Raw genomic sequence first — 26,178 nt, forward strand, 5'->3', positions numbered from 1 at the left:
CACATCATTGCCCCAAACAGGGAGGATTGCAGGGCAAGCAAGGTACTTACATATAACCTTGGGCAACACTACACTATCCCCCTCAAACTCCTGCAATGAAGCACCATTCTAGTTCCATCCCCCACCCATTTAGCAGCCACTCCCCCCCAACCCTGAGGTTCCACCTCCTGTGTGCCACTGATCCTGATCCCTGCCCCCCCAATCCCACCCATCTGCTCCCCATCTCTCTCCCCACCCCAAATCATACTGCTGGTCCCAATCTCTTCCCAAACACCTACCATCCCTCCCCCTTCCCACCTCCCCAAACACCAACACTGTCTCCTGCTCCCGTGCCAATCACACTGCTGGTCTCCCACCCTTTGGGGTACAGTAGAGTAGAAAATCCAGGGTATTACATTCTCTCAATGCAGACAGTTCCACATAACTCCTGTTTGATTGAGTAGGACCTTTAATTTGAAGTGGGTTGGCATCTCCCTCATTCATACTAATTCAGGATGACGGTACTTGCCCAGAGGCTCTCCTTTGCTGGAGTGTTTTCCCCAGATTCGGTGCGGAAGACTCATCTTTAACTAAATCTCCTATCCCTCCTTCAACAACCTTCTCTCCCCTCAGCCAGTGTAGCTGCAGATTGGTGTAAACCTCCCTGCTGTGCAAGCTTGGTTAGAAGGTTGTCATCTCTGCAATATAAAGAGAACTTGAGAGTTGACACCAGGAGCCCATTCTTTACTGTGAGGATAAATCCTTTCTTTCAAAATGTCTCAGACTAACTGCAACACCTCCCATCTGTCCAGAGAGTAAAAAAAACACTGATGATCGGCAATAAGGAACAAGGCACTAATTTCCACAATGCTGCTGACAGTTGCAGGCAGTTTTTCTACAGTTCACTCCTCTCTGAAACCGCTCCCTACCCAAACCAAGCAGCGAACGAACCGTGCACAGGTGGACCCCGCGTTATGGCTGTCTGGGTTATGGAAATTCACCCGTACAAAATTCACAACTCACTTCCCAAAAGTTTGACATAACGGAATTAAATTCGGTCTGACGGAAATTACATGAGAACAAAAAAGTTAATAAACAAACCCCCAACATTTGTTTTCTTTTCAACTCGCGTTTCTTGATGTGTGCGCAGATGATGTGACTTCACGTTGCGGGAAATCGCGATGCGGGCCTTTTTCTCGGAATGCGACACCACCGCCCCCTCCCCCCTCCCCTGAACCCAGGGGACGCCTGCATTTGGATTCAATACTGATACAACTGTCTGTCACAATTGCTCACTCATTCTGGCTGCGAGTGCGGTCCCAGCACTGAGAAAGAAGAGGAGGGTTGGGGTGGTGGGTGGTGAGTGGGGTGAGTTGTGGTGGGGGGGTAGGGTTCCATCGGCTCAAAGCACATGGGGCACACTCCCCTCTTTCACGGAGGGATCTGGGTACATTTGCCCAGTGGCCCGGCCTCTGCTAACGGAAAGCTTCCCTTTGGGGGGTGGTCAGTTGGAATTGGCTCCTGCTCTACATCTGAACTGTGACCAGCTTCAGTGGGTTGGTTTTGCACTCCGTGCTGAAGTAGGGGTGGACGGCTTCAGTAAACGTGTCGGTGAAGGTGTAGATGTGATCCATGGTGAGGGCATTGTAGAAGGATATCTGGCCCTCTTCGTAGTCCAGGTAGATCCCCAGCCGCTTGGGGCTGACGGTCAGCGGCAGGGAGGTGCGGGGGTTGGTGAAGGCACTGTACTCCTTGTCCCACAGACCCACCGCCCAGATGCCGGTCTCCGGGATGGACTTCCTCGTCACCGAGGACCTGGCGGCCCCCACGTCCCAGGCCGTGTTGCTGCTCACGTCTATCTCCCAGTAGTGACGGCCCGAGGTGAAGCCCTGCGTCGCCAGCACGCTGAGCAGAAAGTTGAAGCGCTCGGGCAAGTCGGGCACCTTCCTCCAGTCGCCGCGCCTCACCTGGGTGTCGTTGTCGGACAGGACGAGGCGGGGGTGCGCCGTCTGCGGGTCCAAGGTCAGGGAGGCCGGCACTGAAGCAGAGAGAAGGTCAGGTCAGGTGGAGGGTGAGGGAGGGGCGTGCTTGGTGAATCTGTCGCCATCCCTGGGTGTCACTCTGCACTGCCTGGGCAAAGGAAGGGAGGGCAGGGGATTGGGCACTTCCAGTCGCTCTGAAAGTTCCTCCCAGGAATGGTGGGGATCCCTACTTGCTCTTGGGAATGGTGGGGGTCCTGCAGGACGCCACAGCAGTCTCCCTGCTTGTTCCGATGCTCCTCGACATCCAGAGACCGAAGAGGACAACTTGTCCCATCAGCGCACGTGACCCCGGAGCCAGGAATGTGCCCCAGGGGTGACAGGCAAAGGACACAACTGCTCTGCCCAGGACCACAAGAAACAGCAGAGAGTTGTGGACACAGCCCAGCACGTCACAGAAACCAGCCTCCCCTCCTTGGACTTTGTCTTTACCTCTCGCTGTCTTGGTGAAGCAGCCAGCATAATCAAAGACCCCACCCACCCGGGTCATTCTCTCTTCTCTCCTCTTCCATCAGGTAGAAGATACAGGAGCCTGAGGGCACGTACCACCAGGCTCAAGGACAGCTTCTACCCCACTGTGATAAGACTATTGAACGGTTCTCTTATACGATGAGATGGACTCTTGATCTCATGATCTACCTTGTTGTGACCTTGCACCTTATTGCACTGCACTTTCTCTGTAGTTGTGACACTTTGCTCTGTACTGTTATTGTATTTACCTGTACTACATCAATTACACAGTGCAGTTACATTGGGTTAGTACAGAGTGCATTGAGGTAGTACAGTGTAATGAATTGACCTGTACGATCGGTTTGCAAGACAAGTTTCTCACTGTACCTCGGTACCAGTGACAATAATAAACCAATACCAGACCAACAGGAGCTGCCTGGAATACAGTGCAGGGAAGTGTGGGGTTACACACTTTGGTAGGAAGAATAAAGGTGTGGAGTATTTTCTAAATGGGTACAGAATTCAGACATTGGAGGAGCAGAGGGACCTGGGAGCCCTAGTGAAAGATTCCCTAAGGGTTAACTTGCAGGTTGAGTCGGTAGTAAGGAGGGCAAATGCAATGTTAGCATTCATTTCGAGAGGACTAGAATATAAAAGCAAGGATGTAATGCTGAGGCTTTATAAGGTGTTGGTCAGACCACATTTGGAGTATTGTGAGCAGTTTTGGGCCCTGTATCCAAGGAAGGATGTACTGGCATTGGAGAGGGTCCAGAGGAGGTTTATGAGAATGATACCGGGAATGAAAGGATTAACCTATGAGGAGCGTTTGATGTCTCTGGGCCTGTACTCACTGGAGTTCAGCAGGATGAGGGGAGATCTCATTGGAACGTACCGGATACTGAACGGCCTGGATAGAGCGGACGTGCAGGAGAGTCTAGGATCCTACAGTCAGAGAGTTGAGGATCTGAGAGCACAGGCTCAGAATAAAGGGATGTCCCTTTAGAACTGAGATGAGGAGGAATTTCTTCAGCCAGAGGGTGGTGAATCTGTGGAATTCATTGCCACAGGGGGCTGTGGAGGCCAAGTCATTGGGTGTATTTAAGGCAGAGATCGATAGGTTCTTGATTGGTGGGGGAGTTAAGGGTTACGGGGAGGAGGTGGGAGAATGGGGTTGGAAGGAAAAATCAGCCGTGTATGAATGGTGGAGCAGACTTGATGGGCCGAATGGCCTAATTCTGCTCCTATATCTTATGGTCTTATCGTTTGATGTTACTGCTGTAGGAAATTGATGGGGGTGGGATGGACAGGGGTTGTAAAGTTTGGGGTTTTAGGCCAGGAGTATAATGAATGGGATATTTAGGTGGGATATAGGGTGGCGGGTGTGTGTGGGGGTACAATGGTTGAAACAGACAGAGTATGCAATAGGCAGGGTCCACAGTGGGTGGTGTACCATGGGCAGAGGATGCACATGGTGTGTGTTTCAGAAGGGGTGCAGTGGTACAGACGGTCCCCAGGTTACAACAGGGATCCGCTCCTCAGAACTGTTTGATAACCCGAACTGTTGGTAAAGCAGAAGTGAACAGACCCAGTGTGTGGGAGAGGATTGCAGAACCAGCAGTGACGGGGGAGTGAACAGAGATTGGTGAGCAGTGAACAGGGAGTGTGGGGAGAGAAGGAACAGGGAAATGTCCCATTCCCACCCAGGAGAAGATGCCGGCAGCTCCGCAGCAGCTGGCAAATCCATCCTTGTCCATCTCACCGGTCTCCCAAACGCTCGTTCGTATGTGCGGTCTGCCCGTAAGTCGGGTGTTCGTAACCCGGAGAGGACCTGTAAAGATTAAAACACATTCTTCCAACTCAACATTTCAATGGTTTTGATGCAAGCAGTCATTGGGTGATGTGAAGGGAACACTGGGTGGACGGGTTACAGGGGAGAGATGCAGCGGCTGAGGTGCAGAGATTGTTGCGAATATTCATTCTTCAGATTTATAAAGTGTCTTTGTGGTTCTAATAAGTAACAAGTCTGGCAGGCAGATGTTGCTTCTTTCTGAAAAGAACAGAAGCTGGTCTGTTCTGATCTCTGATGTGAATGGTCCCTTATGTCTTAGACAGAGTGTGACACTGAGAGAAGGAAACATAGTTGGGGGAGTTATGTCCCAGTTGAGTTAATTCCCTTTATCCTCTCAGCAAAGAAATGGATAGTTTGTTCCCAAACCTCTAAAGCAATTGAACAATTAGTTCTGCCTGGTGCTGAATTCACACTGACTTTGGTCTCCTATAAATGGGTCATCTCTGCACACTACCCTTTTGAGTAAAGGAACTCATGACAATTGATTTAAATATTTAGGGTTGGATATTTGTTTCGAGTGGAGATGCACAGACGGGCATTGGATTTGACTTTGAATGATTATATCGGTTGTCAAAATCTACATTGCATCATATTTAATTCCTCTGCAGTCAAGGGAACAACAGGTAGCTGATCTGAACATTCAAACTGAATTTCAGCCCATTCATTTCAATCTTCTTTCCTGTAGGATTGGACACTGCACAGAATGATCTTGTACTGACCGTATGAAACATCTAAAGTATTGATTCCAACATTTCCTGCTCTTCCCCCAAAGCCTTATGAATCTTGCACTTTCAAGGGATTTATCCAATTCCCTTTTCAGGTTATAACTGAGTTTGCTTCATCCCCACTTGCATAGAACCGCACCACGTAAGTCCCTATAGCCCTGCAGATTATTCTGTCTCGTACCTACCACATTGATTCATTCCCACTGCCCCCTCAGAAAATGATTACTCCCTAAGGCAAAAAGATCTTCTCAGATTTTGTATCTTCTGTCCATAATTTTAAATCTGTATCTCTCCGTCACTAATGGGAACAACTTCCTAATGTCTATCCTGCCTAAACTGGGATTGATTCCTGCAGAGGTCTATCACAGAGCCCCTTTGTTCCAAGGAGAACGACTCTTTCTGTGGCTGAAACTCCACAGCCGTGGACACCATTCCAGTCAATCCCTCCCACACCCGCTCAAAGACCTTCAGACCCTGAAGTCCGGTGACCAGATCTGGATACCATGCTCCTGTTGTGGTCGAACCAGAGTTTTGTACAGTTCAACCTCATTGGGCCTGTTTAGAAATCCTGGGGTCACACGTGCTTTACGAAACACCTCTTTCAACATGAGCATAACAGCAGGACAACCCCACCTTCCTCAGTCGCTCATTCCTGGCCCTGTTCTAACAAACCTCCATTCTGGCCTCTCTGGGAGTCGTTCAAATCTGCTTTCTGTTGTTTTTGCAAAATCTTGTTTGTGTCTTAACCACTTTGCTTGAGTCCAAATTTGTCAGCAAACACTGAAGTTCACAAGCTTTGCCTTTCATTGTAATTAACTTTACCTGGACTGATAACTCTCAGCATCCGTCTCCACACTGTGTACTGCAAAGGTCCGATGGGCTCATGTAGATTCAGATCAATGCGCACTTCCGTGGGTCTGACATATGGCATCTCCACACTGTGTGAAAATCAATGTTACTGAACCTAATGGTCCAAAATCTTTCCAAAATATACATCAAAAATCTCTACGAACTGAGTATAATGTTCCATTTGCATTTCACTAAGGGGTCAGTTTACTGTCGGCTGAAGAGATGATTCTATTGGTTAGAGTTAAAACGAAGGAGCAAATGGAGGATTGGTTCAATAGTGTTCAAATTTAGTGCCGTGGTTTACACTTGAGATGCCAAACATCAACTGTCCATTTACATTATAGGTGAGGTATCTGGGGTTTAAAATACCCACTCAGCTGCAGAGTTGGTAAATGAGAGATGAGGGGGGGTCTTGCAAAGGGAAGATGATGTAACGAGGTTTCCCCTGGTTGGAGAGACTCCAACCGGGTTGGGGGGGGGGGGGGGCAGGGTCTCAGAAGATGGAGTCACCCATCTAAAATTCGGGTGAGAAGGAATTCCTTCCTTCAGAGTTGGAAGTCTTTGGAATTCTGTACCACAGGAAGGTGTTCAAACCAAGTCGTCAAATACATTCAGGACCGAGATTTATAGGGGAGTCAAGGGCTACAGGGAACAGGCAGGAAGGTGCAGCTAAGGCCAAGGTCAGATCAGCCATGATCTTACTGGATGGCAGAACAGGCTTGAGGGGCTGAATGGCCTACCTACTTATGTTCCTTATGGTTTTGTCATTATGGCCCTGATTTTATGGTTGGTGGAGAAGGGACAGTGCTCAATGTTTGCTGAATTGACAGATGTTCAAGGACTTCCATAGATTTTTGGATGATCACATGTGACTCAGTGCTGCAGGAATCTATGGTCCAAAGGAGCAGGGAGAAGTCAAAACAAGCAGCAAACTCTGAGATGTACAGAGTCTAAGTCGTAATTATAAATCAAAATATTCAGTTTGGTATAAAATCAAATATAGAATGCAAAATAATCATGTGCACAGTGGCTCAGTTAGCAGAGCTACTGCCTCAAAGCTCCAACGACCCAGGTTCAATCCCGACCTCCGGCGCTGGCTGTGTGGAGTTTGCAGGTTCTCTCTGTGACCGCGTGGGTTTCCCCCGGGTGCTCCAGTTTCCTCCCACATCCCAGTGACGTGCGGGTCGGTGGGTTAATTGGTCACTGTAAATTGTCCCCTAATGTGTGGGTGAGGGGTAGAACCTTGGGGGAGCTGATGGGAATGTGGGCAGAATAAAATGGGATCGGTGTAGGATTAGTGTAGACAGCATGGACATTGGGCCAAAGGGTCTGTTTCTGTGCTATATGACTCTATGATTCTAATGAGGAAGAAGAACGCCTGAAATCAAGAGAGATCAAGGGAAATAACTTTTTTTTTGAAGTATGTAATGTTAAGTAAATGAGACATCACACTGATAAAATTATACTTACATTGCAAAGGGATTGTTTAGGAGTAATTCTGAGTTGTCATGCCATTAATAAAATTCACTTACAGTGGCATAGACTCATCCTGACTGTGTGTGAACAGAGAGGAACTGGTGGGGAGAGGAACTTCACATCCTTACATGGTATCTCGGGGAGGAGGATAACTCAGACAGCGATTTCCCTGTTAAACACAACTCCAAAAGTTGCTGACTGACTTACTCCTTGACAATAGTGTGCAAAGATAGTCTCCATGCAAAATCTGGAGAAAGCTAATCCACTGTTCCTGCTCAGCGCCGTGCCAAAGGTTTGGGTTTGTTTAGATCAGAAGCAAAGACAAAGTATACTATTTATCGAACAGGATTTGCTTTGAAATGATCAGTAAATAGGATAAACACAGAATGGATTACATACCCTTCAAGTACTGCTTTTATGTCCTAGATGTAAAGAATGGAGAAGGTTAGAGTACAAGCAGACAATCATTTCAAGATTCATTTCAATGGCGTCAACTGCACCTCGATGTGTCGAACTTGCATTGAAACATCCAATAAATAGCGATCAGCTCTACAGCAGGACCACTGCGCTCCACATCCCAGTCGATATCAATAATGTCCACAGAGTCTGTAAGATCTGTGCCCAATGATTATTGAAAATACTAAAGCCTATCATTGAAGTCCCTGCAAAAATCATGTTACCCCCAGACCACACCCAGATCCTATCATCTTAGACCTTACAAGAGTATATTATACTGAACTCATTAATATTGGGTAAATATTACTCTCTCTCATACCCAAAGCCTATTATTTTACCTCTTTCATTAAATATATTATTGTAAGCCCATTCTGATTGAGTTAGTATTACCTGACCATACCTAAACATTACTACATATTACTCATTACCTTAGATCATACTCAGCGTATGTTATAGTAAACCCTTTGGGGTAATTATTGCCATGGACCACATCAGACCCTATTACCTTCAAACGTTACACCAAACCCTACCCAAACCATACTTAGACCCACCCTACTGTAATATCTCAGCTCCACCTTGAGACAATGTAAACAAAAAGAGGTCATTCCCCACCCATCAAGTGGATGCTGGCTCACAGAGCAAGTTCATCAGTCCCAACACTTCACTGTAATCTATTCTCTCTCACGTGCTCCTCAGTTCCTCCCTGATCCTCCTCCCCTCCCATCTGCATGAGGTAATTTACAGTGGCCAATTCACCTACCAAGCTACATAGGTTCGGGCTATTGGAGGAAGCAGGAGTACCCGGGGAAACCCATGGATCCCAGTAGTTCATCCAGAAGCCCACATCCATGATATTCTCCCCGTCTTCAGCTCAGTCACATTCCTTCCCCCCTCTCCCAGTGTACCTGTATAATAACACAGCATCTTGACCAATGCTCCCTTCTCCACCACATGTTTGGTCCCAACTCACACTCTGGCAAATCTGCCTGGATTTTACATTCATCAGCCCACATTTTGAGCTCTGATTACAACTTAGAGTCATATAGAAGGATACAGCATGGAAACAGGCCCTTCCGCCCATTGAGTCCATACCAACCATCAAGCACCCATTTTACATTTACCCTACCCTAGCCCATTTTATTCTTGCCCACGTTCTCATCAGCTCCCCCCAGATTCTACCCCTCACTTACACACCAGGGACAATTTGCAGCGGCCAAGTAACCCACCGACCCGCACAGTATTTGAGATGTGGGAGGAAACCGGATCATCTGGGGGAAACCCACATGGTCACAGGGAGAACGTCCAAACTCCACACACACAGAGACAGTGCTGGAGGTCGGGATCGAACCCGTGTCTCTAGGGCTCTGAGGCAGCGGCCCTACCCGCTGCGCCAGGGTACACCTTAAGATGGAAAGGTGCTGAGGATTGAACCTGGAGCCTCTTATGTGCAAAGCAGGCATTCTACCTGAAGCTACATGAACCTTTTCCACCCATGTCTCAGATGTGTCCTCTGCTCTTGCCTCAGAAGCCCCATTCTGATACGGAAACACCTTTAGTCCAACCAGTGATGGGTACTAGACTTAGATCCCCCACAATCACTTGATTCTCCAGTGGGTACCAGTGTTGGGATGGCAGTAAAGCCAGTGTTACACCTGATCACTCTGGACCACTGCCCAGTCAAGTGGCCGGTGGTTCCACCTGTGCTGGGGGAAAGGCGAGACCTCTCCCTACCTTCAGCAGCTCTGCCTCCTGGAGGGTCATCCTCCTCTGAATGTCTGAAATCCGCTGGTTCATCAATGAGTTTTCCACTGACACTGCCTTCAGGTTCTCCTGCAGCTGCTGCAAGACACGGTCTTCCTTCTGCTTAATCTTTCCCATCAGCATCTTCTCCTCCTCGCGGAGATACTGCCGAAGTTTGGCAAATTCGGACTCGATGTTCTTCCGCATATCATCGGCTTGTTTCTGTGAAAATGAAGCTGCACTGTCTGAATGCAACGAACAACGCACTGACTGACCACCTGCTCCAACTCTCTCGTTCAAGTTATCCTTTATTGTCATTCACCCATATGCTATAAAGTCACACGGAGGAACGAAATGTCGCTCCCCTGGACTCACACAACAGAGGACATTCATAAAACAGAAGACATACAACAAACGCAGACAAAAATATTGTGCAAGTACAAATAGTGCAAAAAAACGGTTTATACAGAATACAAATTTAGTGCAGAGTTAGTGCAAAACCAAGTTGGACGAAGAAAATACAGAACTCAGTGTGTTGCACTAATTGTATAAACGTGTTCAGCAGCAGCCAAAGTTCTTATACGCTGTTGTGCAAACCAGGGCTTCTGACGTGGCATTTGTCTAAAAACTGTTGTACAGTCTCGTAGTTCTGGTCTCTTCACTGTCAACTAAGTCTCTGTCCACCCAGAGTCTTGTAGCTCTTGTATCATACAACGGAGGTTTTGTGACACCTCTCTCATACTTCGGGATGCCCTTGTCTGACCTTTGATGAGGTACCTTCTCCCACCTTTAACCTTTCTCTCTGTGGCAATTCTATTTTTAGTGGAATGACCCCACCAAATGCCAGCCAGCATTAGATGCTTTGATCTCCAGACACAGCACACAGGCAAGGACTGCCAGCAGTGTCTCACTTGGAGATCCCTTGCCTGCACGTTCTTCAACTCCTGTGCACCTCGTGGCTTGGTTGGTCAGTCTAGAGGGCTGATGGCCTGGTAGAAATCAGGTCCCTCACCAGGTTTGGACGCTGCCCAGTAATAATCTCTGCTGCTGAGTAAAACCAGGGTGAAATCAGCAATGGGCTCCATCCATGTGATGGCTGAGGGTCACATTATGCACTTTCTCCCTGTGTCATTCATTCCTACCTGGGAGTATCCCTCTTCCATACTGCTCTCCCCCCCTCCCCCACACACACATTAGAGCCCTTTACCACCAAGTCTTTATTGTAATCAGGACTTGTGTTCGTAACCCGGACGTGTCTGACCAGTTGCGTGTGACCATGGCTGAGTTAGAACCTCACCTTCAGCTCAGTGATGTTGGTCTGTTGATTGATTTGACAGTTGGATATTTCATCTACTTGCTTGTTGAGAAACTCCAAGGCACCTTGCAGCTTTCCCTGAAAGTATTGCAGGACAGTTAATTGCCACATTCTCTTTTTATGGAGAATTCCAGCCCACCTTGTCCAAGATGAGGAACATTGGGCAAGAGCTCTCCTTATCGTGAACTACACCTCCATTGAGAAAGGCACTTGTCCTTTCCAACAATAACTTCAGGGGACCCCGAACGTTACAACCAATATCGTGGCACAGGGGATGGTGGAGGTGGGGATGGGAGAGAGGAGATCAGTGCTCTTGCCTAGGGAGCCGAGGTTCATTGGCTGTTCAACTCCTGCCCACTGACTCCTTGGTTCTGCTGCAAGTATGATAGACTCACATGGCGCAGAAACAGGCCCTTCGGCCCACCATGCCCATGCTGGCCGTGATGCCCACCTACGCTAACCCCATTTGCCTGTGTCAGGACCGCATCCCCTAAATGCCCTTCCTGTCCAAGTTACCGGCGTTACCGAGCGGCACAGCAAGATCCCACCAGCGATCACAACCAGAAAACCTGGTTTTGGGCGAGACCAGGCCAGCGATAAACATTGAGATCCTTTGGTAGTCTTCAAAACAGTGGCGTGGGCTCTTCAGTGGAGGGGAGGGTGGGGGTGTGGGGGTGAGACTGGGATCTGCCTGGATAGTGCCTGGCAGCATTAGGAGCTCAAACCTCCAGATGCCAACAAGGATAACCCAGCTGTGTCTCGGTAACTGGCGCTAACGCCTCTCAGTCAGAGGTCCCACTCCAGACAGCCCGGCCTGACCCCTCCACTGCGTCGCCGGGGGAGTGCCCCAACCCCATTTCACCCCGGGTCTCTCAGGCGAAGTCTGGGATGGATTTGCCCCCAGTCACTGCCCCTCAGTCGACACCTCCAACAGACTACCTGGTGATTATTGTACTGCGTCGTGTGTGAATCTGCCGACAGCCCCCCTCCCTCTCCAACACCACAATAGCGACCAGAATAAAGGGCGGCGCCGTGCGTGGAATCTGTCCAAATCCCAAGAACGTCCAGCTCAGCCAGTGCTGAGCCGCCGGAGTTGTCACTTCCCCGGCCAGCGGGTAGAGCCGCCGCCTCACAGCGCCAGAGACGCGGGTTCGATCCCGACCTCCGGCTGTGGGGGACATGGCACATTGAACCCGGTTTCCCTACCACATCCCAAAGACGTGCGGGTCGGGTAATGTGGATTGCTGTGTGAGAATTACACAGGATTGGTGTACACCAAAGCCACCCGGAGCCTCCAGGACCGCCACACGGACCCCCACCCCCCTCCTTCGCTCGTTGTCTACTTGCCCTGTAGACCTCGGCCACGTCCTTCAGCGGGCTGATCTTGTGGTCCTTGTGCTCCTGGGAAACGGCGCAAACCACGCAGATCGCCGACTTGTCGCTCTCGCAGAAGAGCTTGAGCTTCTCGTCGTGCTGGGAGCAGCGGAGGTCGCCCGCCTCCTTGGGCTTGAGGGTCAGCTTGCGGACGCTCTCCACCATGCTAGCGGCGAAGCGGTTGAGCCTGATGTTTCGGTGGGTGAACTCCTCCCGGCACTTGGGGCAAGAGACGCTCCCGTTCTGCTTCTCCCAGTAATCCAGGATGCAGCCTTTGCAAAAGTTGTGGCCGCAGTCTATCATCACTGGCTCCCTGTAAAACTCGAGGCAGATCGAGCAGATCGCTTCGTTTATGATATTTTCCAACTCTCTCTCCGAAGTTACATCCATCCTTTCGCCTTTCTTTCCCAATCCTTCTCGGCGATAATTTAGGGGTTACCAGAGTCTCCAAGATCAGGCAAACCTTACTTGTAAATCCAAGATGCTGCTTCGTTCACCATCTCCACCTCGGCTTTGCTTGCAAATTCTTTTGCTGTTCCCCCCCCCCCCCTTCCAATATCTTGGTCATGGCCTGGACTCGAACCTGCGTCGTTACCAGCCGGCACAGAGCGGCCCCGTGTGACGTCTCCTGGGGCTCCGCTGTAGTCCCCGTCCGTGGCCAACAGGCGGCGCTCCGCTGCCGGAAGCTGCGCTGCGGAAGTGAGATCCCAAGTGGTTCTATTGCAGTGGAAGTCACTGAGTTGGCACCTGAAAGGTTCAGCTTTGCCCAGGCAGGCACCTGGAGGACTTCTTACTCCCTCCTCACCGTCTACTGAAGCAAGAAAAGGAATAAAGTTTTCACCTTAAGTGTCCAACATTGTGTGTGAGCAAGATTATTATAAGCTTTCCCCACCCGCCCTGGTCCAACCATGTAGACGCCACGGCCAAGAAAGCTCACCAGCACCTCTACCTCCTCAAAAGGCTAAGGAAATTCGGCGTTGACCCTTACCAATTTTTATAGATGCACCATAGAAAGCATCCTTTTGGGATGCATCACAGTTTGGTGTGGCAACTGCTCTGCCCAAGACCACAAGAAATTGCAGAGAGTTGTGGACACAGCCCAGTCCATCACAAAAACCAGCCTCCCCTCCGTGGACTCCGTCTACACTTCCCGCTGCCTCGGGAAAGTAGCCGACATAATCAACAGCCCCACCCACCCCGGACATTCTCTCTTCTCCCCCCTACCATTAGCCAGAAGATACAAAGACTTGAGAACATGTACCACCAGGCTCAAGTACAGCTTCTGTCCTGCTGCTATAAGACTCTTGAATAGACCTGTGTGTTGAAGATGAACTCTTGACCTCACAACCTACTTCGTCACGGCCCTTGAACCTTATTTGTCTCCCTGCACCTTCTCTGTAACTGTAATACTATATTCTGCATTCTGTTATTGTTTTCCCTTGTATTACCTCAAAGTACTTAAATGTTTTGAAAAGATCTGTATGAATGACTTGCAAAACAAAGTTTTTCACTGTACCTCGGTACATGTGGCAATAGTAAACCAATACTTGTAATATGTCATAGTTTCCTCTAATAATCTGTTATAAATTAATCCTCCTGATTAATAAACAAAATTCAGAAATAATTCGGCAGCCTGGATATCTGGAGGATGTTCCCCTGGATATCTAGAGAATGCTCCCCTGGATATCTGGAGAACATTCCCCTGGATATCTGGAGGATGTTCCCCTGGATATCTGGAGAATGTTCCCCTGGATATACGGAGAATGTTCCCCTGGATATCTGGAGAAGGTTCCCCTGGATAATATGGAGAACTTTCCCCTGGATATATGGAGAATGTTCCCCTGGATATCTGGAGAACGTCCCCCTGGATAATATGGAGAACTTTCCCCTGGATATATGGAGAATGTTCCCCTGGATATCTGGAGAACGTCCCCCTGGATATACGGAGAACGTTCCCCTGGATATATGGAGAATGTTCCCCTGGAGAGATACAGAGAACGTTCCCCTGGATATATGGAGAATGTTCCCCTGGAGGGATATGGAGAACGTTCCCCTGGATATATGGAGAATGTTCCCCTGGTGTTTGGAAGCAAAATCACAGCCTCAGGATATGGGGTTAGACATTAATGAATGGGAGGAGGCAAATCAGGGGCGTGGTGAATCCTGAATTCTTTACCATAGACGCTGCTGAGGCCAAATGGCTCAGGATATTTAAGAAGGAGGTAGATAGATTTCTAAAATCGGTCTAAGAGAGGGTGGGAGTAGAACGACAGAGGCTCAACCATGGTGGTATTGAATGGCAGAGCCGCTTCAAAGGACCAAACGCTTTAAACCCACCAGATTTAGTTTCAGGTGAATTCCCTGTTATTCTCCTCCCACAGAAGGCAAAAGCTTCCCAATTCTTAACTTTTTTTGTGACTGAATTTTGCACAGGAAATTAATGGGACAAGGAATCACAGGAAGATCCTGGAAACACTCAGCAGGTCAGACAGCATCTGTGGAGAGAGAAACAGGGTTAATGTTTCAAGTTGGAGACCCTTTAGGAGGCTGAGGGGTGACCTTGTGAGGTTTATAGAATCATGAGGGGCATAGATAAGGTGAATACTCCCAGGGTAGGGGGAGTCTAAAACCAGAGGGCGAGGTTTAAGGTGAGAGGGGAAAGATTTAAAGGGGGTCTGAGGGGCAACTTTTTCACAAAGTTGGGTATACGGAACGAGCTGCCAGAGGATGTGGTAGAGGCGGGTACAATTTTTCACGTTAAAAAAACATTTGGACAGGTACATGGATAGGATAGGTTTAGAGGGATATGGGCCAAATGTGGGGAAAGGGGACCAGCTCAAGTAGACAACATGGTCAGCATGGATGATTTGGGCTGAAGGGCCTCTGCGCTGTATAATTCTATGACTCTATAACTGCAGTGAAGCTCTTAAAGGAAGAATTCTTTGGTTAGAGATTTCCTTATGTAACTTGGAACTTGATTATTTTATAATTAATTCCATTTTATTCTTCCCATCTTAATTTTATGTTTCTCTTGAAGAACGAAGAAGGTGCAGATGCTGAAAATCTGAGATAAAGAGTGATGGTAATTGGTGTTTCTCTTTCTATGGACACTGCCTGACCTGCTGAATATTTCCAGCATTTTCAGTTTTTATTTCTTTCTCACAAGTTCTGGATTTATAATGTTTTCAGATGTTCGGCTTGTGACTGAGTGCTCTAACAGACTTCTACAGATGTACTGTTGAAAGTATCCTGACTGGTTGCATTGAGTTTAAGAGCCGTGAGGTAATGATGCAGCTCTACAAAACTCTGGTTAGACCACACTTGGAGTACTGTGTCCAGTTCTGGTCGCCTCATTATAGGAAGGATGTGGAAGCATTGGAAAGGGTGCAGAGGAGATTTATCAGGATGCTGCCTGGTTTGGAGAGTATGGATTATGAGGAGAGACTAAGGGAGCTGGGGCTTTACTCATTGGAGAGAAGGAGGATGAGAGGAGACATGATAGAGGTGTACAAAATATTAAGAGGAGTAGACAGAGTAGACAGCCAGCGCCTCTTTCTCAGGGCACCAATGCTCAATACAAAAGAGCATGACTTTAAGGTAATGGGGGGGGGGGGGGGGGTAAGTTCAAGGGAGACGTCAGAGGGAGGTTTTTCACCCAGAGAGTGGGTGGTGCATGGAATGTGCTGCCTGGGGTAGTGGTGGAGGCAGATACATTGGTCAAGTTCTTGTTAGATAAGCATATGGAGGAATTTAAAATAGGGGGATATGTGGGAGGAAGGGGTTAGATAGTCTTAGGCATGGTTTAAAGGCTGGCACAACATGGTGGGCCGAAGGGCCTGTATTATGCTGTATTTTTCTATGGTTCTATGGTCTGGTATGGCAATTCAAATGCACAGGATTGTAAGAAGCTGCAGAGAGAAGTGGACTCAGCCCAATACATCATGGGCACATCCCTCCCCACCATCGGGAGTATCTACAGGAGGCGCTGCCTCAAGGCAGCATCCATCAAGGATCCCCACCATCCGGGCCATGCTATCTTCTCGCAGCTCCCATTGGACAGGAGGTACAGAAGTCCCACAGCACCCAGTTCAAGGACGGTTACTTCCCTTCAACCATTTGGTTCTTGAACCAACCAGCACAACCCTAATCACTGCAGTTTAGCACCACTATGACCACGTTGATCACTTTGCACTAAAATGGACTTTGTGGGTTTTTTTTATTCTAATTGTATTTCTTCTTGTAAAAATTGTTTCATAAATTATATTTTATGTTTTTCTTGTGAATGCTTCTTATCTGATGCTCTGTGCCTGTGATGCTGCTGCAAGTAAGCTTTTCATTGCACCCGTGTATACATGTACTTGTGCACGTGACAATAAACTCGACTTTGACTTTGCTCTATGTTTCAAAAGTCGTTAATAAAGTTTAGGCAGCGGGATATGTCAAAAGGAAGAAAAACATAAATATGTGGGAACATTTCCCAAGGTCGTGTGGTACTGTGTGTCCAAGGACATTGGGTTATTTATAGAACTTACTGAAAAGGAACCATTTGTAAGGGTATGAAAGGAATATCTGGATTTTTATGGCAACTTCACAACCTCTGGACATTGCAATATCTTCACCAATGAAATATATTTGTAGCACTGTCCCAAGGAAACTCGCTGCCAGTGTGTGCTCAGCAAGATGTCAAAATTACCAGATTTCTTTTACGATGCTGCATATTACTGAATACATTTGGTTAATAAACATCCAAATACTGGATGAATATTGGCCCAGACTCTAGGGATACTTGCCCCATTCCCTGAAATAGTGGCACGGGATCCTTGGTGGGTGAATGGGGTCTCAAGTCAGTAACTCATCTGTGGGGAAAGTGTGGTGGGAAATGAGACTACATGGATTGCTTTTACCACCGCCTTGGGAAAGCAGCCAACATAATCAAAGACCCCACACACCCCAGACATTGTCACTTCTCCCCTCTCCCATTGGGCAGAAGATACATATCCTGAAAGCACGTACCACCAAGCTCAAGGACAGCTTCTATCCCGCTGTTAGAAGACGATTGAATGGTCCCCTAGTACGTTAAAGTGGACTGTTGACCTCACAATCTACCTCGTTATGGCCTTGCAGCTTATTGTCTGCCTGCACTGCGCTTTCTCTTTAACTGTGACAGTTTATTCTGCATTCTGTTATTGTCTTCCCTTGCACTACCCCGATGTACTGATGCGATGAAATGATCTGTATGGATAGCACGCAAAACAAAAGCTGTTCACTGTACCTCGGTACATGTGACCATAATAAATCAATACCAATAAATACAAGGTCAATATAAAAAATGCTCCCAAGTGCTTCATACATGCTGGTTTGTTAGTTACTTAATTAATGTGTTCCACTACTTACATCTCCTTGTCTATTCGCCCATGTTAACTTCATGGGGTCTTTCCCTGAAACTGTCCACAATATTTTTCTCACCCTTTGATCCTCAGTTACTCAGTCCTTGGACCTCAGGGCTGAACGTTCCGCCATCTGCTGGACACTGTGAGCATCATTGCTTATGACTCTCACCACAGTTAAACCACTGGCGCTTCTAAATCCAGAGCAACACACACACAAAACGCTGGAGGAACTCAGCAGGTCAGGCAGCATCTATGGAGGGAAATAAACAGTCGACGTTTCGGGCCGAGACCCTTCATCAGGACTGGAAAGGAAGAGGGCAGAAACCAGAATAAGAAGGTGGGGGGAGGGGGAGGAGCACAGGCAGGCAGGGGACAGGTGAGTCCAGGTGAGGGGGGGGGAGGTAGGTGGGGGGGGGGTGAAGGTAGGTGGGTGGGGAAGGGGACAGATGCAAGAAGCTGCGAGGTGATCGGTAGAAGGGCTGAAGGAGGAGGAATCCGGTGGGAGAGGGCAGTGGACCATGGAATAGAGGGAGGGAGGCGGGGAATAGATGGGCAGGTCATGAGGATGGGGGAGGGGAAAGAGGAGGGGGCCACAGGGATGAGGGAAGACAAGGGGGGAGGGAGCAGAGGGGTTACCAGAAGTTAGAGAAATCAATGTTGAGGCCGTCAGGCTGGAGACTCCCAAGGCGGAATACGAGGTGTTGTCCCTCCAACCTGCGTCTGGCCTCAACGTGGCAGTAGAGGAGGCCGTGGACAAACCTGTCAGTGTGGGAGTGGGATGTGGAATTGAAGCGACTTCTAAATCGGTTGTTCCAACATCTTACAACATGGATTACGTACTCCCGCCATTTGTCATTTTATTCTTTCAGGAAAATAAGACTTCATGAGGATTTTGCTCTCCCGCCCCCCCCCCCCAAAAAAAAATTGGAGCCAGTCCTTTCAGGAATGGTGCAAAAAGAACCCTAAGCTGCCGGTGGATCTCAGTGGGTCGAGAAGCAACTGCTGAGGAAGAGGGGTGGCCGAAGGTCTGGAGCTCTGCCTGGAAGGACAAGTGCAGGCTGATACCCTCCCACAGCCGCGGCGCAGAAGGGATTGGGGAGGTCAGAGGTTCGCCAGGTGAATGGGAGGGGAGACCAGGAGGGCCGCGATTGAGTGCTTCTGCCGTGATCCGGAGCGCACGGTCTGAACGGGCAGCGGGCGCAGGTTCAGCAGTGAACTTCAGTTGGAACTGGGCGAGGGGGAGGGGGACAGACTGCAGAACAATGATCTAGTACGGAGGAGAATAGCTGGACACCCACTGTGATAAGACTACTGAACGGTTCCCTTATACGATGAGATGGGCTCTGACCTCACGATCTACCTTGTTGTGACCCTGCACCTTATTGCACTGCACTTTCTCTGTAGCTGTGACACTTTACTCTGTACTGTTATTGTTTTTACCTGTACTACCTCAATGCACCCTGTACTAACCCAATGTAACTGCGCTGTGTAATGAATTGACCTGTGCAATCGGTATGCAAGACAAGTTTTTCACTGGACCTCGGTACAAGTGACAATAGTAAACCAATAGCAATACCTCGTTCAAGAAACCAGTACAGGTGTGATGGGTGGAATGGCCTCCTGATACTACGATCTCATCACTCGCCTTCTCCACTTTATACCCTCCCCTCCCTCTCTATACCCCCCTCTTTATACCGGCCATCTCCCCCTCAGTCCTGATGCAGGGTTTCGGCCTGAAACGTCGATAATTCCTCTCCCCGCCAACAGACGCTGCCCGACCTGTTGAGTCCCTCCAGCAGATTGTTTCCTACTCCAGATGCCAGCGTCTGCAGTCTCCCCCGTGTGTCCAGATTCTATCATCCTTCACCTGTAATGGACATCGGCCCATCAGATTTATGGGTCAGTGGACCGCCAGGTAGGATCTAACAGGCTGTTTGCCTCACTGATGGGGGCCTAGAACTCTGTGTAGAAGGTCGATAGGAGACAGGACCCCTCGCCTTTGTTTATATGGTGCCCGGAGGTGCGGGGAACACGAACCAAGAGCCGGGAAGTGGGATTAACCCAAAGGTCACCTGTGGCCGGGAGGAACATGATGGGCCGAATGGCCCTCCCCTGAGTCGTGATGGGACAGGGCTGCCGTCGGCCGCAGGGCGAGCGCTGCTTGCGCTCTGACAAAAGACCCGAAGCCTTGGAACTCCTCCCCCCCCCCCCCCCCCCCCCCCCCCCCCCCCCCCCCCCCCACACACACACACAGTCGCTGCTCGACCCGCTGAGTGTTTCCAGCTTTTTCTGACGATTGTCTCAGACTGGCGGCATCTGCCGTCGTTTGCTGATGTCCGCACTGACTGAACTCCATACCTTCCCCGCTCGTCTCCGGCCCGTCTGATAACCCATTTCCAGCACAGAGGCCAACCCAAAACCCAGTGGGATGTCGCCCACATCTGTTTCCACCACCCCCGGAGCGAGTGGGAATCGTGAAGCTCCCACCCCAGGGAGCCGGACCCCAGAAGAATCTCTTGAATTACATCCTCTTCAGCAGCCGCTGCCGAGGATTGAGACTGCGGTGTACACGGAGCGACGCTGCCTGTGCGTATTCAACGCCTTCACCGGCCATTGGCCCCACGTACGGGTCAACTCCTTGGGAGTCTCGGCCGATTCACCAGTTCCTGGTGTGTCAGACTGGCTCAGAGAAATGTTCCTCGCCGCTGCTTTCTGGTCCGTTTGCTTCGTCACTGCGCAGAGGGTGAGTTAAATGTTTGAGCGAATATCAAAAAATATCTGACAGTATTTTATACAGGTAACAGTATAACGAGGGTTTCTCTCTCTCGCTGCCCATCTGTGTACTTCACAAATAACTTAATAAGGAGAACTTCGAGTTCAACAACTTTGAATTGTCGACAGGGTGAAGGGTCGTCTTAGGCTCCAAGGTGATATAGATGTGTTGGTGAAATGGGCTGAGAAATGGCAGATGGAGTTTAAGTGGGAGGTGATGAATTTTGAGAGTACTAATGAGGCTAGGACATACACCATGAATGGTAAGGACCTTTGGAGTATTGACGAACAGAGGGACTTTGGTGTGCAAGTCCAAAGATCCTTGAAGGTTGCTGTGCAGGTGGATAATATGGTTCAGAAGGCATATGGGATACTGACCTTCATTAGTTGGGGCATTGAATACAAGCGCGGAAAGGTTATGGCTCCCACTTCGTAAAAGATTGGTCAGACTTCAGCTGGAGTACTGTGTGCAGTTCTGGTCACCACACTGTAGGAAAAGATATGACAGCGCTGGAGAGGGTGTAGAGGAGATTCGCCAGGTGTTGCCTGGGATGGAGAGTTCCAGTGATGAGGAGAGACTAGATCTGTTCTCCCTGGAGCAGAATAGGTTAGGAGTGGGACACGATGGAGGTATATAAAATTATGAGGGGTATAGACAGGGTAAACTGCAGGAATATTTTCTCCTTCTCTATCTAGTGAATAAAACTAGATTTAGGGGAAGGGGGAAGAGATTTAGAGGGGACCTGAGGGGAACCTTTCTAACCCAGAGAGCGGTCAGTACCTGGAACACACTGCCGGAGGGAGTGGTGGAAGCAGAGTCACTGAGAGCACTGAAGAAGTGTCTGGACGAGCCTTCAATCGCCCAGGGATCAAAGGCTACGGGCCGAGTGCTGGGAAATGGGATTAATACGGATGGGTCAGTGTGGACACATTGGGCCGAATGGCCTGTTTTCATGCTGTATGAATCTATGAGAAACTTAAGTGAATTTTGCGCCATGGTACAGCAGGTACAGCTGCTGCCCCACAGCCCCAGGTTCAATCCCAGCCTCCGGCGCTGTCTGTGTGTGTGGGGTTTGCACATTCTCCCTGTGCCTTTCCCCGGGTGCTCCGGTTTCCTCCCACGTCCCAACGACGTGTGGGGTCAGTGGGTTAATTGGCCGCTAAGTTGCAGCCCAGTGTGTGGGTGAGGGGTAGAATCTGGGGGAGTTGATGGGAATGTGGGGAGAATAAAATGGGATTGGTGTAAAAGGGTGGTTGATGGCTGGCATGGACTCGGTGGGCAGAAGGGTCTGTTTCTGTGCTGTGTGACTCTGTTGGGACTCCACTAAAGAGTTGGAGGGCGGATTGTTGGAGGTTTGCTGTAAATATAAACAGGGTGGGGGTTGTAGAGGGGAACATCTGCCCATCTCCCTCCTGGTGGTAAGGGTTGAGAGATGTAACAGAAGATACCTGGACTGGTTACTGCTGAGAGCAGCGGAAAATTTTCAGCTTCTATCTCTGAGCCAGACTGAGCACGGTGCAGAAGCTCTGGAGTCCTAAAGCAGTGCCTTTCAGTTCTGCACAGGTTGCGGGACCTCAGCCGAACTAACAGTGCACCAGACCCAAGTGACCGGGGTCATCAATCAGTCTGTTCTTCTCCCTGTCTCCTATGAGGCTGGATGCCAACATTACATTAAGATCTCCTGGAGATATGAAGCCTTCCCAACCTCATTCCTGATATGGAGCTTCTTGAATGTTTCGGGTAATTACAGCCAGCACATCTTTACCTGGAATTCCTATGGTCAACGCACAACTTTTTTCCCTGAAAATGCTTCTGTGATTCTTCATAATCTACAGCACAATGACACCGGAACCTATATAATAAAGATCAAGGGGAAGTCATGGTCAGCCACGGGTCAAATCAATCTGACGATACTTCCAGAAGCAGGTAATGTTTATCTGATGCATAACGAATCTAACTTGGGACAATCTAATTAATGCTACTTAACAAAGGAGAGTATTGTGTTCATGTAGCGTCTTCCAAAAGATAGTGACGACTTCTTGAAGTGTAGTCAGGAGCCGCAGGTTGTCCGGACTACCCTGCGGTCCACCACAATTACCTTTATGAAGAAACTATTGGCTTCTTCAACCTGGGGTATTTTATAAGTTCTGTTGATTGCAACGAAGAGGGCACAGAGGAGCTTCACCAGAACGTTCCCTGGATTGGAGCATTTCAGTTATAAAGAAAGATTGGATCTCTTGGATCTCTCTGTCTCCATCTCAGGAGACAGATTATCCATCAACATCTTCTACAAACCCACCGACTCCCAGTCACCTCGACTACACCTCCTCAAACCCTGTCACTTGAAAGGACACCCTATTCTCTGTTCCTCGGTCTCTGTCACATCTGTTCTCGTGATGAGGCCTTCCACTCCTGGATATCTGAGATGTCCTCCCCTTTCAGAAAACAGGATTCCCCCTCTTCCCACCCGATGGAGCCCTATCTCACATCTCCTCCATTCCCACACCTCTGCCCTCACCCCATCCACCTCCACCCCAAGGCACGAGGAAAAGATTCCCCTAGTCCTCACCTATCACCCCACCAGCCTATGCATCCAACATACCATTCTTTACAACCTCTGCCATCTCCAATGGGATCCCACCACCAGGCACATCTTCCCCTCACCCTCTCTGCTTTCCACAGGGATCACTCCTCCCATGACTCCCTCATTGATCCCCCTCCCTCCCCAGGTACTAGCCGCTATAACCCTGCAAAGTGTTACACCTGCCCCTGCACCTCCTCCCTCACCACCATTCAGGGCCCTAAACATCCCTTCCAGGTGAGGCAGTGCTTCACCTGTGAATCCGAGGGTGTCATTTAATGCATCTGGTGCTCCCGGTGCGGCCTCCTCTACGTTGGTGCGACCTCCTCTACGGAGGCTGAGGGCAGACCTAATAGAGGTAGACAAGATCATGAGGGGGACAGATAGGGTAGGCAGCAAGGATCATTTTCCACAATGGGAGTGTCTAAAGCAAGGGGGCATAGGTATAAGATGTGCGGTATGAGCTTTAGAGGGGATCCAAGGGGACGCATATCCTGAGGGGGCGGTGGAGGCAGAGATTATCGCAGCATTTAAGAAGCATCCAGATGAGTCTTGAATTTGCCAAAGCAAAGGCTGTAGACCAAGTGCTGGTGAATGGGACTAGTATAAATAAATACAATGGCCAGAACAGACACGGTGGCCTTTTTCTGTGCTGTATTCTTTATAGTATATTATATGATAGTCATCACATTGCTGTTTGTGGACCTTGCTGTGTGCAAACTTGGCTGAGACATGTAAATGTCATTTATTTAATTAATTGTTTTACCAATATTTAATTAATATGAATATTAATTAACATTGTTAAAAACAAACAAATAATATTTAAGTGTCTCCGCCAAGTTTGCACACAGCAAGGTCCACAAACAGCAGTGTGATGATTATCAGATCGCTTTAGACAAATGTTGACCAGGAGGGCAGGAAGGGGAAATCAAATCAGGATAGGATTTCAGTGAATGCCGTCCCTCAGTGGATGGCTTACAGCAGAGACACCCTGTATAGCATCATTAAGCCACTGTGCTGCAAGTCTTTACGTGCTATGAAATTGCAGATCTCTAGTTCGAAAGAGGAACATTTCTTTAATTTTATTTTGCAGTTGCCAAGGAACAATCTGACGGAACGCAAGGTGCGAACAACTTCAGAATTCCAAACATCATCAGACTTGCTTTGGGCTCTCTCCTTGTCTCTCTCAGCTTTACTGCAGCTTTAGTTGGAAACTTTCGGAAGTAACACTTGATCGTTCTGCTCTAACTCAGTTTAGGACACTGTGCAGTGACATACGTCAACATGTGCGAGCCAGAGAAAAAGAGGGCAATTTTAACCTATTACCTTGCAGTGATCAGTGCCTCACAGCTCCAGTGAATCAAATTCAACCCTGACCTCCGGCACTGTCTGTGTGTGTGTGTGGAGTTTGCACGTTCTCCCTGTGACCACGTGGGTTTCCCCTAGGCGCTCCGGTTCCCTCCCACATCCCAAAGACGTGTGGGTTGGTGGATTAATTATCTACAGTAAATTGCCCAGTGTGTAGGTGAGGGGTAGAATCTGGGGGAAGTTGATGGGAATGTGAGGAAAATGTGTTTGATGGTCAGCCAGTGGACCAAAGGGCCTGTTTCTATGCTGCATCTCTTTTTCTGTGACTCTAAATCACGTCGTAATTGGAATACAATTGTTAGAATTGTGTGTGACACATTGGGTGTGGGTGATTCAAATTTAACCTGATTCACCTGATGGGAAACCAGAAATATCTCAAGCACAACAATTGTTTTATTTGGCCTTGTGTGGGTGACTGGGGGCATTTTAGCTCAAGTAAATTGGTTCATTATTGTCACATGTACCAAGGTACATGAAAAACTTGTTTTGCATGCCATCCATACAGATCATTTCACCACATCAGTGCATTGAGGTAGTACAAGGGAAAACAATAACAGAACGCAGAATAAAGTGTTACAGTTACAGAGAACATGTAGTGCAGGTAGACAATAAGATGCAAGGCCATAACGAGGTAGATTGTGAAGTCAAGAGTCCACCTTATCAAACTAGGGGACTGGTGGAAAACCAAAGTTACCCCACCCCAAACCAATATTACAGTTCATTGTGGTAAACAAATACAGGACAATTATAATAACCTTCCACTTCTCTTTCTCCATGTATTAATACTCATGTAGCCGAAGGAAGACTGGATGGGCACATCTGTCTTTGAATGTTACTTGGCTTGATGCCAGTGATCAGTATGGGATTTAATTAATAGGTCCACAAAGTTAATGTCAGTCATGTTATTTTAAGTATTTAGGACAAGAGATCTTTATCAGTGACACGTACATTGAAACACACAGTCAAATGCATCTTTTGCGTAGAGTGTTCTGGGGGCAGCCCGCAAGTGTCGCTACGCTTCCAGCACCAACATAGCATTCCACAACTTCCTAACCCATACGTCTTTGGAATGTGGGAGGAAACCCACACAGACACAGGTTTATATATCAAATGTGTAAAGATGACCCTTGTCTAACTCAACATTCTGTAGTTGCGCATTTGTTTGCTAAGCTTAAATATTGGCTACTTTTCTGTCTCGTATTTAACATTGAAGTCAGGAAACATAATTTTAATAGGTGCGAAATGAGTTGCCAGCAAATACTATTGACACAGCCTTCACACCTACCTGCTGCCCAATACACTTGTGAGCCTTGTGGCAGGAAGCTGCTGGGCTTGTAGAGTTATTAAGGCTTATCTTCTCTTCTATTCTGGTTATGACAAAGGCCCTGTGCCACATCAACCCTCTTCACCTCTCAACCTAGGGGTTCGAGATAAGCCAATGCTTAAATGTGGTGTATTAAAACCAGAAAATGCTGGAAAAAACTCAGGTGGCATCTGTGGACAGAAAACAGAGTTAATGTTTCAGGCATGAGATGCTTCATTAGAATTGGGAAACAAAGAAAACAAATTAGTTTTAGGCTGCAGAGAGGGTGGGGGGAGGGTTGGAGAGGAGAAAGGAAATATCTTTGCAACAAAATAAACGTTTTCTCTCTTATATAGAAGTGGAAAATGCTCAGCAGGTCAAGCAGCATCCGTGGAGAGAGAAACAGAATTAACGTTTTAGATCCTAAATCCAAGTCAGTGCTGTGAAATCTGTCACCTCTTCTCTCTCCGCAGATGCTGCCTGACCTGCTGAGTATTTTCAGCATTTTCTG

At 48.4% G+C, this 26,178-nt stretch overlaps 2 protein-coding genes across 2 annotated transcripts; one reads left to right on the forward strand and one right to left on the reverse strand.

The window, feature by feature from the left end:
- Positions 1 to 245: 245 nt before the first annotated feature.
- On the reverse strand, positions 246 to 13,666 carry LOC127585850 (E3 ubiquitin-protein ligase TRIM39-like). Its single transcript, XM_052043553.1, has 6 exons — positions 12,226 to 13,666; positions 10,861 to 10,956; positions 9,555 to 9,785; positions 7,767 to 7,789; positions 5,865 to 5,980; positions 246 to 2,017 (listed from the first exon to the last, which is right to left on the reverse strand). Exons 1-6 carry the CDS (start codon positions 12,640 to 12,642, stop codon positions 1,506 to 1,508), a joined length of 1,395 nt encoding a protein of 464 aa, XP_051899513.1. The 5' UTR covers positions 12,643 to 13,666; the 3' UTR covers positions 246 to 1,505.
- A 6,295-nt stretch (positions 13,667 to 19,961) lies between these two features.
- LOC127585852 (uncharacterized) lies at positions 19,962 to 25,911 on the forward strand. The gene is made up of 3 exons (XM_052043555.1): positions 19,962 to 20,385; positions 21,969 to 22,341; positions 24,090 to 25,911. Exons 1-3 carry the CDS (start codon positions 20,071 to 20,073, stop codon positions 24,221 to 24,223), a joined length of 822 nt encoding a protein of 273 aa, XP_051899515.1. The 5' UTR covers positions 19,962 to 20,070; the 3' UTR covers positions 24,224 to 25,911.
- Positions 25,912 to 26,178: the final 267 nt, after the last annotated feature.

Source organism: Pristis pectinata, chromosome 34 (assembly GCF_009764475.1).
Source record: "Pristis pectinata isolate sPriPec2 chromosome 34, sPriPec2.1.pri, whole genome shotgun sequence".
Classification (NCBI taxonomy): domain Eukaryota; kingdom Metazoa; phylum Chordata; class Chondrichthyes; order Rhinopristiformes; family Pristidae; genus Pristis; species Pristis pectinata.